Below are 12,991 nucleotides of genomic sequence, written 5' to 3' on the forward strand. Positions count from 1 at the left end.
GATAAGCGGCGAGTCAGAATCCATTAGACTATCAACCACAGGTCTGACACCAATGAACTGAACTTTATTTAACGGCATTCCATCGGTGCTAAAGCTGAGATCTTGAATTTCTGCAGATGTAACTTTAAAAACTCGTGCTCTTAGATGTTAGCTTCGACTGTGGATGAACAGGCCTTCAAAAAACTGTCAGGAAAGTTCAGCACCTAACACCGAGAACAGCAGACAGCTTTAGAACACCGAAAGAGGCTAGGCTGTCTTCTGAATAAATTATTCCTCGCTATAGATGAAAACTGACTAAAAAAGTTCAAGAATGTTCAGCATACGTTAGTATACTTATAAATTCGGAGGATAACTTGGAAGCCATTCTTTCTAACTGTCGTGTCGTAAAACTATGAGACAATGTACTCACAACAGATATGCTTCAATTTCCGTGTCTTACGCCTCCCGTACAATATTGTTAGCAGAAAGGAACACCAGGGAACGTGACTTCTGCCTCCCGCTGGCTTGGCTGAAACCCCTACGGGGTAGCTTTTCGATTTAAAAAAAGAAATAATACTCGTAGTGGAAGTGATTGAGGAAACGTTCTTTGACCCGTTTCAAACCGCAGATCCGAGATAAATTTGGCAAAAACCTCAGTACCGTGCCTAAAATCCACGGAAATTGCCGAAACCGCACTTAGTAAGCACAGGTCACTGGTCACACCGCAGTAATTCAAGCTAGCTAAATAGCAGATTTTTGAACAAAACAAAACAAAACAAAACAAGCTAAAGATCTTTACAAAGTGGACAAATTCTACAGTTTAGGCATTTAAAGACAAGCTAAAACAATAGGCAGTTAGTTTATTGACCTTATCAGTATTTGCCTGTACGTATTATGTGCAAATACGGAAAGATTTGATTGCGTCATTTAGACCTGTAGGCCAAAGACCTTGTAAGCCTCTCTCTCTCCCTTTTTTTTTTTTTTTTTTTGAAATAGCGAGTCTAATTCCAGAAGCTTGCGACAACCAGTTTCTGATATCGTCACAGAATAACGAACAGTTTGCGTTGAACTGAATTTTTTTTTAAACTTGGAATTTACATGGAAGAGGGTAACACTGCCCATCATAAGTCCTGAATTATTTGTATTAGGCAAACTCAAAAGTGTTCCTGAGAGCAACATTTACTTAGTTATTTCTTCACGACTGAAACAGTCCAGCGGTTCTTGCTGTTTAAACTTCAAATTATGTAGCCGGGTCGTGGGTAACTCCGAAGGGGACCTTTTTGTCTACGCCCCTCCATTTCTAATTGGTCGTTATACCGTGTGAACAACTTGCCCACACGATTGTTAATTTCCAAGTCAGGACGTACGTCTTTCCTCTGCCTCCTAACTCGATGCCAGCCTTTGTCACCAGTTTTATATCTAGCTTCCTTCGCAGGGTAAAGTTATCTTCACCGTTTTCAAAATAACCTACTTTCGTCGGGCTTTTACTTTATCCTATCTAACGTGAATGAACAACCACCATTTGAGGATCAACGATTTTCAAGCCGAGTTAAGAACACTACAGTAATTTTTCAGTCAGAATAGAATGGCGTGATAAACGCCGAAACTTCAAAAAATTTCGTGACAATCGCCGATATAAGTGATGAAACAAGAGGTCAATGGTGTGTTCAAAAGTGTGTTCACCGGCATATAAATTCCTTGATTAATCTTTCCGTGCTTCAAACCCATTTAGCCTGGACCTGCAAAGAGGAGAAGGAAAAAATATTCATACGTTATTCTCTGGTCATATCATGAGCTCTCCGTTTGAAGACTTTTCATCGCTTTTTGGGCAGGTTTTTTTGTTCCATTTTCTTGTTTGTGTGTTCCTGACTGGCGTATATCATAAAACTTTTTCCAAGCTGCTCCTGCCTCGAGGACCGTTTGATTTGACAAGTAAGATAAATTTTTAACTCTACTTTAGTTGTTTAAGCGACGACTGCACTTAATTTTTATCCATCGTCGCCTAACTTATAGCCACATTTTTTAGTGAGGTATTAATATAGTTCCATATCTGTCTAGCCATTCAACTAATAGAGACTGGAGTTCAAAACATTTCAGTATTTACTGTAGTTGCATTGTCTTGAGAAGCCTAATATGGCACTGGTTCTGGAGTTCTCTGGGACTAATTCATGACTTCTCATCGAGCTGAGGTTTGGAAAAGTCGTTGACTTGTGAGGGTGAAAGTTTACTAAATTTAGCTGGGCCAAAAAGCAATATTTCAAAATAGCCTGAAAAGGAAATGTTCTTTGTTAAAAAAAAAAAAAAAAAAAGACGCCGGTAAATATTCAATGGAAAGCCGTAAATAGTGACTGAAGGGCAATCAGAATACTATTGCATGACAAAAGCCGGTGCGAACTAGGAACTATATTGCGCGTTCTCAACCAAACTGAAGAATGTTGACGAATCTTTGTGCATTTTTGGACTGAGGGGGCTTTTATCATGAAAAGAAAACGACAAAACAATGCCTTATTTACCAAAGTTGAAAGGCGACAAATTTACCGGCCCGTGCACACAATAAAGTCCATAAATCAACTGTAGTGGTCTTGTTAGGGACAAATTAAAGAGATGATCATTTAAGAGTTTCTTTATCCCTCACATTTGCGGAGTTTATTGCAAATCTAATACTCGTTAATTACTGTTGATTAAAGACAAAATCTAAGACACAACACCGTTAGGTTAGCAAATACGCATTACACTTTTTTTTTTCTATATTTAAACAATTGACTTTTTTTTTTTCTTGAGTGAAGCATGAAGCGTGAGCATTACGAAGGAAAAGCAAAGCACAACAGATATTCAACAGACGACGATCATCGTCTCTTGAGATTGTACAATGTATTTCCATGTACAAATCCAGCACATTGTTTGAATTAAGTTCAAGTGTCAATTGTATTTCGGGCAATTTAATATGGATATGCCACGATTATAGCCCACTGTAGGAACGAACATTGCGTGCTCCCAGCGGAGGTCGTTATCAATAAACATAGCAACCGAGTTTACCTCCTTAAAAAAACATCCTTGACTTCGACGTCACGGACGTATTCAAGTTCTCTTGTCCGTTACAATTAAAAGACGTCCTTGACGTAGACGTCACGGACGTATTCCGGCTAAGTACGCATTCTGTTTTAATTAAAGATATTTATGGCTTTTTCTAAACACGGTGTAGCATGAGTGTTGGGAATTACAAATGATCAGAACCACTGGAATTGTGTATTGATTTCAGTATTTACAAGTAAGGTGCGTAAATGTGAAAATAAGATGAATCTTCAAATGTCGTCTTGACTGTGTGCATGTTGCTGACGTTTCTTGTCCTGTCAACAGGGTCTTGCTTGTATCAGCTGGGAGGGATTCCACATCTTAACCACACTAAGATAACACAGCAATACGGATGTGTGATGAACCTGCCGCCTGAAAGTCACTCTACAGTGGTGCTGAACGTAGTTAACGTTATTCAAGAAGGAGTATCATGTGTGATCCATCGAATTTGGATTCGACTTGAAGTAATTCGTATTGGCCTTCAAGTTAAACTTCGAGTCACTGGACTACGTGTTTTAAGACTTCGAGTTAGACTTCGTGCAAAAATAGCAAAATGATTGTTTATTACGCACGTTGAATATGAAGAAACGGCCGAAAACTACTCTTCAAATAATGTTATAAGTTTTAATATAAATATGAACTGTAACCGCTTCGAATGGAGCTGTCTAATATTTTTAGTTTTTTGGACATTCGTACCATGACTAGCATACTAGATGGAAAGGCGGACGGTAGCTCATGTTTCGGAACACGGTAAGACCCCTTGTGATAATAAGGGGCTTTAGGTTTGAGCAAGAGTATAAGATCGAGTTCGAGAACGAATCTTCTATTCCATTTTACAAGCTTTACGTTAACACGTCATCACATACCAATCTCATCACATGAGCTACCCTCTCCAGTTCAAACCAATATGAAGAGCAAGGGCTCTGGAAACGTCACCGATTTGAAATTCGAAAATTGTACTCATATTCAATTTCGTACTCGTAGTCCAGTCTTATTGTCTCTGATAATCAAGACTCGCGAACGTTACAAGTTCTAACAAGGAAGTAGAAGAATCACATGAGCAACAATACCAACCAGTAAGACTCCATCACTCAGTGTCTTAATTGTCGCGGTGCTTTATTAAAATTGTGGATGAGAAATTTTTAAAATCCATGACTATATGATAGAAGCTAAGTAACAACGTTGAAGACCACAACATTTGCGAAGAGAAATACAATCAAGTGCAGTGATAGTTTTACAATTTTGTCACTTTGTCCAGTTGCTTTTGCTATATCTATCGAAGCATCTACTCGAAAAAGCGATGAAAATGGCTTACACTCACAGTCAGCGTAAAACGCAGAGTGTGGACTGCAGATCGCAGAATGCAGACCAGGGATAAAGTGCAGACTGAGGGTAAAACTTGGTCTACAGGCCAGGGCTAAATTGCAGACTGATGGCAAAATGCAGACTGAAAACCAGGGGCAAAATGCAGACCGCAGACTGCATGCACACTTTTTAACTATCTGTTGTGTTATTTCCATTATCGAATGCTAATACCGTAAAATCACAATTCATTGATCACCGAAAATAAATTCTAGTTAGTCATACAACTCTTGTTTAAGTTTTGAACTTTGCCCAGTGATCTACAATACACGATCTATCTCAAATGCTAGTGAGAGTCCCAGGAACTCCTTTGTCTTTGTTGTCCAATCAAATGGCATCTGGCGTTTTGCTGCCAAGCATGTGTTCAGCGATTGGGTGAGTCTGCACTCCAGTAATACTGAATAACACCCCGGGTAGCCTGAACATCACTCAGGTTAGCCTGATTAACGCTCTAGTTAATCAATGTACGGTTGGTTCTGAAGAGTGGAAATGGTAACACGATTCAGTTAAAAAGTCTGCAGTCTGCAGTCTACAGTCTGCATTTTACCCTGTCCGCAGTCTGCATTTTACCCTTAGTCTGCATTTACCCACGGTCCGGAGTCCGAAGTTCGCAGTCTGCGTTTAACTCTGACCACTTGCACTCATTGCTTATCAAGCCCTTCTTCAAGGTTAAACCTAGGACTTGACAAACTCATAAACCTAAGTAAGTGCAAGCGCAGAGAGGGGAAACCCTTCCTCTGAGTTTTCGCTGTACTAAAAATCGTTTTGCCTCTTATAAATGAATAGATCCCTTGGTTTGCACCGCAAAAGAAGATATTTTTTGCTGTTCATGACGTCATGGATGTCACATGACGTCATCGAGTCCGCCATTTTTGATTCGCCTTCTTTCCTCATTTTGAATTTCACTAATTTCTCAGAAAGTCAGGACAAAAGGTGAATTGACGGGAAATTTCTCCAAAATATATATCGTGGAATGTAGAATAATACAAATTCTGCAATGCTACTTAAGAAAGGTAGAAAAACGACGAATTATGTCCAAAAGACCAAACTCGGCTTGACTCGGCATGTCAAAGTACGTGCGGCTCCCATGGCAATAACGGTGACAAGGACAACTGACCAACTGACGCATCCAAAGTTTGGTGAGGGATACTGATGAAGATCTCCTGGAAGTTTGAGCATCACAGTTATATCCTCTTTTCAAGATTCTGATTAAACCTTCGGGGAGTGACACCCACCTCTCCCCCTTCCCAGTCTCTTTCTCTCTTTCACTCTCCCATTGTACGCACGAAGGTGTACGTCCCGAAGTTGTATTCCCAAGGGTTAAACAAAGTAAAGGAGGAGACGCAAAGATCTTATTTTAGTAAGAAAGCGAAAAAGCATTTTTAACACGCCCCTTTGTGAATGTAAACTTATCTCAACTGGTTAAACGGGTTAACCGTTCAATTCACCGGTATAGGTGAAGTGAACAATACTCACTCTTCACTTCTTGCAAACATGGGGTCTTAAATCAGTACAAGGAAGATCGTTCCAGTTGCCGCTTGCATAAGTCATCACGGCGCAATCCTCACTGTTGCTACTATCGTTAGGCTCACCAAACCGCCAAGAAGTAAATCCGCCCAAGTCGTCTCCGTCTTCCCAAACCCAGGATCCCTCTGAAACAATGTCGTTCCCTCCAAGCCATGACTCTTTGGGGATGAGTGAGAAGACAAAGTTGTTTTCTTCTCCGGAATGAATGGATACTAATGTGGATCCGAGGCCCTCGCAGTTTGATTTGGCCGCAGACCAAGTTGTTTCATCCGGGAAATACTTGTAGCAGTGGTTGTTGAGCTGCGACCATCCAACGTTGCATGCTATACAGAAAGATCAAACTAAGTTTATTGCGCTAACTAATCTTTGTATCAGTGCATATTTCGATTAATCGACACGATCCAGATAAACGCGAGCGTAAAAGTATTTACAGTGAAGCTCCTGCAAAAGAGGAAAATTGTGTGAAAAGTCGGTTCAAAAATTAAAATATTCGAAATTCTCAGGAAGGGGAAGGGGAAATAGGCGTAGAACGGACTCGAGTGAGTGGTAGAAATCGAGCCTAAGGGGAAATCACAACTAAGAACTATTGGAGGTGATTATCGTACCTTTTGGAAGTTTAGTTAAAACTCGTGAATTAGAACCTCTTAGCTAGAGCGTGTTTAGATCTGACATGATTATAACCACGTTAAGGCATTAAGCGAGGAGACATTTTAGCCACTTAGCTGGCGTTGTTTCTCGATAGACCCCAGTTCAACTCCTTTAGCTACTCAGTCATGCTCACGTAATTAGCCAGCTGGTCTACCTCCAGCTAGTTGGGACTTTTAAGATGCTTAGTTGCTATGTATGTTTCTTTCAGTTTAAGTGGCATGCCTGTGAACTAACTAGGTGTAATAAAGCGTATGCATTGACCACTATAAACAACATTTGAAGAATATAAACTTAAAGCACAGGGTAAAATCTGGTTTGTGAAAACTTACTGCAGTTCTTTCCTTCAAATCCATTTTCACAAACACACGTGTAATCATTCACTCCATCAATGCAGCTTCCATCATTTTCACACGGATTAGGAATACAGTAATCAATATCTGTGTAAATAGAGCATATTAGTTATGTGTCGCACGTGTTACATGCCTGATGCATAAAACAAGAGACCCTATCAGTATACAGCATAGAATTCTACCAAACGTGCACCACGCTTTAACAAGATGTCAGCGACTTCTTCTTCTTCAATACTAACAAGCCAAAAACTGCAATGATCCGTGTTTGCATATAGACGACCACACAACAAGTAATAGGGAATCATACATCTTGAAAATTTTAACCTTAACTGATTTTGAGGTTTGTAATCCGTATTAATCTTCTCCATCCTTTACCATCCTTGTCCCTTTATAGTTTATTATGATCCCTTTAGTGTTTTTCTATCTTGGTAAACTATTACTCTGTGTATTATTTTTAGGTTTTCTTCACTGAAAAGGTACTTTTGTACATGGCCGCAAAATAAGTATAAAAACACACCCGTGACTGAGTATCGTTAACATGGTGGCAACCAGCTCGAAAGCCAGTTGCTACTCTAGTCGGGGTACCACGCATACACCTTTTTAGTCTTTTCCCTAACCATATGCAACAAATATCTGAAATATTTTTTTTTATATTTATAATACTCAACAATATCAACACCGTAAATCTTGAACAATAAGGAAGTTGAGTTGAGTTGGGTTAAGGTTTTTGTGCGAAAAACACGAGTTGTAAATTTTGGAGTTCTAGTTTTGTCTTTAGCTTTCAATAGCGCAACCAGGACCGTAGTAAACATAGATTGTGACTGAGGAAAAACTATGCCAGAGGCAATGTCCATGTTTAAATTCTCTTCTTAGGTATACTATTTAGGATGTTTATGATGATTATAAACCACAAAACAAAAACAAATGACTGAAACAAGTATCTCGGTTTGCCTGTTGCAAGCTACGGCCCTGAAAACGATCACGATTTGCCTCTTTCTCATGCAAGACAACTAATAAACTTAATGCTTTTGTTTGATTATTCGCCTTTGTCTAAATATCCAGATGTGCCAGATCTCACCGATGTCGCAGTTCTTTCCCTCAAATCCATCTACACAGGCACACGTGTAATCATCTACCCCATCAATGCAGCTTCCATCATTTGTACACGGATTAGAAGCACAGTCATCAATATCTGGAGAAAGATAAAACAAAATTGCACATAACTACTCTAGAAAATATTACAATCAGCTGAGAAGCCAGGTAGAACAGTCCATTGCTATCCGAGAACACTGAAAGTGCTTACGCCTGCGCTTATCAGAATTTTAACGAAACATTGTCGCAAAGCACACTTTCGACATCGTTCACTTTTTTTCACCGAGGTGAAGAGGAAGAGGAGGGGGGGAGGCTGCATGATTTTCTTTTGAACCGGGGGGCTCTCGCTTTAAATGATAGTTAGTCTACTGGTGTATATAGTGCATGACGGTGAAATCCGAGGGTGACAAATCATGACTCCGACTGATTCAGAAGTATTTTTGTCCTTATTTATGCTGCACATCATTCTTTCAAATTCACCTGCTCAAGTGCTCCCTACACGGTAACATTTCTTGAAAATAGTGACGGGATCATTTTCGAATCCTCCTTAATGGTAGGTAGTTTTGTAAACCTTCTTTTAAACATTATCATCTTTCCTTTGAAAACCTAATGAGGTCATTTAAAAATGGACACTGGTCATCCAAAGCTGTAAAGATAAAACATTATATCCGCGGTTGACTCACTTGTTTGACAATTTTTCCCAGTAAATCCAGCTTCACAAAGGCATCTGTGTGTATCATCGTCATAGTTTGCAACACATGAACCTCCGTGTTTACAAGGTTTCTCCAAGCAAGGCGACTGAAACAGTAACGGCAAGAGTAAGATACATCAAATAAACCAACCAGGTGCAGGTCAGGGAATGTAAGGTTAGGACGGTATCCCATTCACTTTGAAGAAATTGATATAGAGGAAGTTGATTTCCTCCAGGTAGTCTGTATCCGAGCTTACGTAATACCCTATCAGATCAGCGGCTATCTCCAGCTTCTCTAATATGAGGAGACTGAAAGTTTTTGTTCTCCCCCTCCACACATGGGATATCATTGCATTGTAGGGGTACCCCCAACATTAAATCTTAAAACGTATGGTGAAAGGGCTTTTTCCGTGGCGGCACCAAGGCTCTGGAACAAACTACCCCTCCAGATCAGACTTTCATCATCAGAGGCAGTTTTTAAGCTTAAGGCTAATCTTAAGACTTATCTTTTTAAGCGTACATTTGATTTGTAGTTTTTACTTTCTATTTGTAGCCTAATTGTATTATATAGCGTATTTAATTCTTAGGATTTTAACTTTTAGGGTTTAGGATTTGGGGTTTTTTAAAGGATTAGGATTTTAATTTTAGGATTTTAAACTTAGAACTTTAATTTTAAAGTATTGTAAAACGCCATGGACAATTAGTGGGAAATGGCGCTATATAAATGTATACTTATTTATTTAGTTAGTTAGTTATTTATTTATAAATGTACAGCAACCCAATTTACTGTGGGGGTAAACTTTCTTGCCCAAGAACACAACGCAATGACCCGGCTCGATCTGGAGTACGTAAATCGACGGATTCCACTTGTCTGAGGCTGGAATCTGAAATAGCTGGGTCTGTTGTAAAAAGGATAACGTATGTAGATCGTTAGTTTCCTATCGGTTCGCGTAAAAGGTATCAATAGATCTTCGCGTTCGGACTACCGAATTATTCAGCTGCTGTGGTCGCTAAAACCTTGAAAAAAAAAGTTATTGTTAATGGCCAAAGTAACCGATCATTACATGTAATAAATTTTTGTGAAGCTAAATCAACCTCAGTTTAACCTCGCCCTCAGCATGGCTGCTGAACCTTGATTCAGTTAGTTCGCCGAGACAGTCTGACCGTAACAACATAATCGGACTGGCAATTGCAAAAATAAACTTGTTTATACGGCTATTTATTAGACATTAGAAAAATAAGTTTAAAAAACGAAGACCGTGATCGTCATCCGAGTCACTGAAAGCAAACTACAACAATATTCTTTACACATTACAACATTAAACGTGTTTTTAGTTTTCTTGGAAATTATAGTCGTTCTTATTTTAAAGTTGCCAACAATAAAGAATATAAGAGAATTAAAATCCACGGTTGATGGGTGATCAAAGTGTTTCTGTTTGTTTGTTTGTTTGTTTGCTTGTTTGTTTGTTTTTTCCGATAAGCAGTGATCAGATAAAAGGAATTTTTGTTAGTTTTCAGAGAAACAAATATTGTTAACTCGCTCTCAGCATGGCTGCTGAACCATAATTTAAATAGTTCACAAACTGAAGACAGTCACGGTTGCCGTAGCAATATAATCGGACTGGCAATTGCAAAAATAAACTTGTTTATAAGGCTATTTATTAGACATTAAAAAAATAAGTTTAAACGAAGACCGTGATCATCATTTGAGTCACTGAAAACAAACTACAACAATATTATTTACCGATTACAACATGAAACGTGTTTTCAGTTTGGTTGGAAATTATAATCGTTCATAGTTTAAAGTTGGCAACAACAAAGAATATAAGAGAATTAAAATCCATGGTTGCTGGGCGATTAAACTGTTTTTGTTTGTTTGTTTGTTTGTTTGTTTGTTTTGTTTTTTTGTGTGTTTTTTCCGATAAGCAGTGATCAAATAAAAGGAATTTTTGTTAGCTTTCAGAGAAATAAATCTTGTTAACTCTAACGATCAAGAATTCAGGAACGTGACCTAGACCGGCTTAATAAACGGTTCGTTCTTCGGTCGACGATGGTACGAAAGTCGAGAGAGGCCAGTGAAAATATTCTTAAAAGATTGATGATATGATTAAATAGGACTCTGGAAAATTCTGGATCATGATTCAAATGAGGCGTCCTTTTTCATCACTAGTGCGTTAAAAAATCAATTTAGCTGAGAGCGGATCAAACGTTTTTCAGACCGTAATGCTGTCATGCATGGTACCAAAAATTCTCATTATCTCAGTAAAATCAATATAGACTTGGAGACTTACCCATTTACAAAAATGGTGCGAAGTTGCATTCTCTCTGAAGTTTTCCGAATTGTTGAACAAGTCAGAAAGCAGCAACTGGCACCAAAACCTGTTTTCCTGGTCTCTGGAAGACGCGAAATTCAGCGAAATGCAAGATGACATTTTCAAGCATTCTAAGGCACAGTCGTCAAATTCTTGAACCCTAGTTTCTGAATACTTCGATACTTCAAGATAGTGACACTTGTGTTCTACAAAGTTCTCAAATCGAATTGACGAAAGAGGAGCAAAATGAATATCTTTCGCTTCATTGAGGACGATCAAATGGAAGCATGAGCAACAACTTAGAAGGCTCGGTAAGTTAAACATGTCTTCACTGGCTCGTTTCAATCCATTTAGCTTAATCTAAGCTAGGTCAGTCTCGAAGTTGTAAAGTTAAGAAGTGCCTTCTCATCGGAAAACTAATGAACGTAAAATGGTACCCTGCGAGGATTCGTTCATTGTCATAATTATTTTTTGCCAATATATAATTTATGTTGTTGATAAAGCCGGTGGCTTTGGCGTATTCCATTATATTAGTTGAAAATGGTGCATTCTACAGGACGTCGGCGTTGTTGTAATCAGTTTCTGGTTTATGAAAAGCAATATACCTTTCATATCAACTGACTAGGTAAACATGAAGGACATTTTGTGTGGCTAAGCCATAGTTAATAGAGGAATGGTTATGAAACCCAACTGAGTTCTTCGTTGTATGTTTTTGTTCGCTTTTTATTAGCCTTGAACATGCACAAAATTCAACAGTTGTTTACTTCTGACCAAGGAAAACTGGGGGAACAAACCAATAGAAACGTTTCTGTTTACGTAATTCATACAAAGTGTATGAATGAAAAACAAAAAATTGTGCACGGTCGTGGAACTTCCAACATAAATCTTGGCATCTTTGTTTGCTCTTTTGAAGTTTGCCGGGCTTCATAACCATTCCCCTCTTTAACTATGGCTTGGCGTAAGAGGACAACTTAGCTGGTCATACAGAACCTAACAGCTATCCAACATTCACTTGAATTGTTAATGTACACCCTCTTTATTATTTATAAGGTGCTTTTAATTTTGTCATGCACTCGGAGATTTGACGTGTACATTTAGTAAATTAGCTGTAGTAGCTGTTGAAGAACGAAATTTTTAACGGTTTGTGTTGATCGATTATACTAATCGAGGAGTTTAGGGATTCATTTTAACTGAATCTAGGAGACCAGTAATTGCAAGTTCCATTATTGTTGTGTTTACAATTTGCTTCCAAAACGGTAACAATAGTTTTTTTTAACAATAGTTTTTTAACAATAGCAAAAACTTAGAAGAAGATATGCTATTGCCCAGAATGTTGTTATCTTCCGCGGCATGTGTTAGGTTTGTCGACGAGTGGCATAATAATTTCAAAACCCATTACCCGCTGATAATTTCAGTACATCAGTAAAGAATATATAAAGGTTAATCAAGTTGCCCCTGTTTGACTTAAAGTGAGGACAACAAAAACTTTTTGTGGCTGATAAATGGGGAAGTGGGTGACAAAGTGCTCGCTGATTATTTTAGCCTCGTGAATCCCTGGAGTGTAAACAAACAAAACCTACAGCCCGGGGGAATGCAACCAATAGATGGAGAAGAGGGATTTGGCCTTCTCTCAGGGCCACTGTGAGCTTTCCTGGGTAAAGAGGAGGGAGTTGGGCCTTCTCTCTGATTGGAGGGAGTAGGCCTCCACTAACCTGACTCCATGGGTTAGAGATTGGAGGGAATTGGGACTCCAAAAATCGAGTCTAAGGGGGCAAAAGTGTGATGAGAGGAGCACTTCATCCCCAAAAATGCAAAGCATTCCCTCATTGACGAGCCACAGAGAAAAAGCTAGTGATCCGAAAACTGCACAGTTCATGTGCAGAAATAAATAGCATGCTCTCCATAGGAAGGTATGAGTGATATGATACAGCTAATTATTACAGACAAACTAGCCTATG

The 12,991-nt window shown here is 38.8% G+C and overlaps 1 protein-coding gene and 1 long non-coding RNA gene across 2 annotated transcripts; one reads left to right on the plus strand and one right to left on the minus strand.

The window, feature by feature from the left end:
* Positions 1-908: 908 nt before the first annotated feature.
* On the plus strand, positions 909-4,291 carry LOC149106672 (uncharacterized). Its single transcript, XR_016209984.1, has 2 exons — positions 909-1,911; positions 3,337-4,291. It is a non-coding gene; the product is annotated as an uncharacterized LOC149106672 (long non-coding RNA).
* A 1,601-nt stretch (positions 4,292-5,892) lies between these two features.
* LOC149106673 (neurocan core protein-like) lies at positions 5,893-11,357 on the minus strand. Its single transcript, XM_089297374.1, has 5 exons — positions 11,013-11,357; positions 8,714-8,828; positions 8,017-8,130; positions 6,918-7,025; positions 5,893-6,263 (listed from the first exon to the last, which is right to left on the minus strand). The coding sequence occupies exons 1-5, from the start codon at positions 11,355-11,357 to the stop codon at positions 5,893-5,895; spliced, it is 1,053 nt and encodes a 350-aa protein (XP_089153500.1).
* Positions 11,358-12,991: the final 1,634 nt, after the last annotated feature.

This window comes from Orbicella faveolata, unplaced genomic scaffold (assembly GCF_042242905.1).
Source record: "Orbicella faveolata isolate gen_17 unplaced genomic scaffold, um_ofav_v1 contig_3, whole genome shotgun sequence".
NCBI classification, from domain to species: domain Eukaryota; kingdom Metazoa; phylum Cnidaria; class Anthozoa; order Scleractinia; family Merulinidae; genus Orbicella; species Orbicella faveolata.

Coding starts and splice junctions, on each gene's coding strand:
- LOC149106673 (XM_089297374.1), bottom strand. CDS start 11,357: ATGTTTAACTTACCGAGCCTTCTAAGTTGTTGCTCATGCTTCCATTTG. Junction 8,829..11,012: donor CGCACCATTTTTGTAAATGG/GTAAGTCTCCAA, acceptor TTACTGTTTCAG/TCGCCTTGCTTGGAGAAACC. Junction 8,131..8,713: donor TGGGAAAAATTGTCAAACAA/GTGAGTCAACCG, acceptor ATCTTTCTCCAG/ATATTGATGACTGTGCTTCT.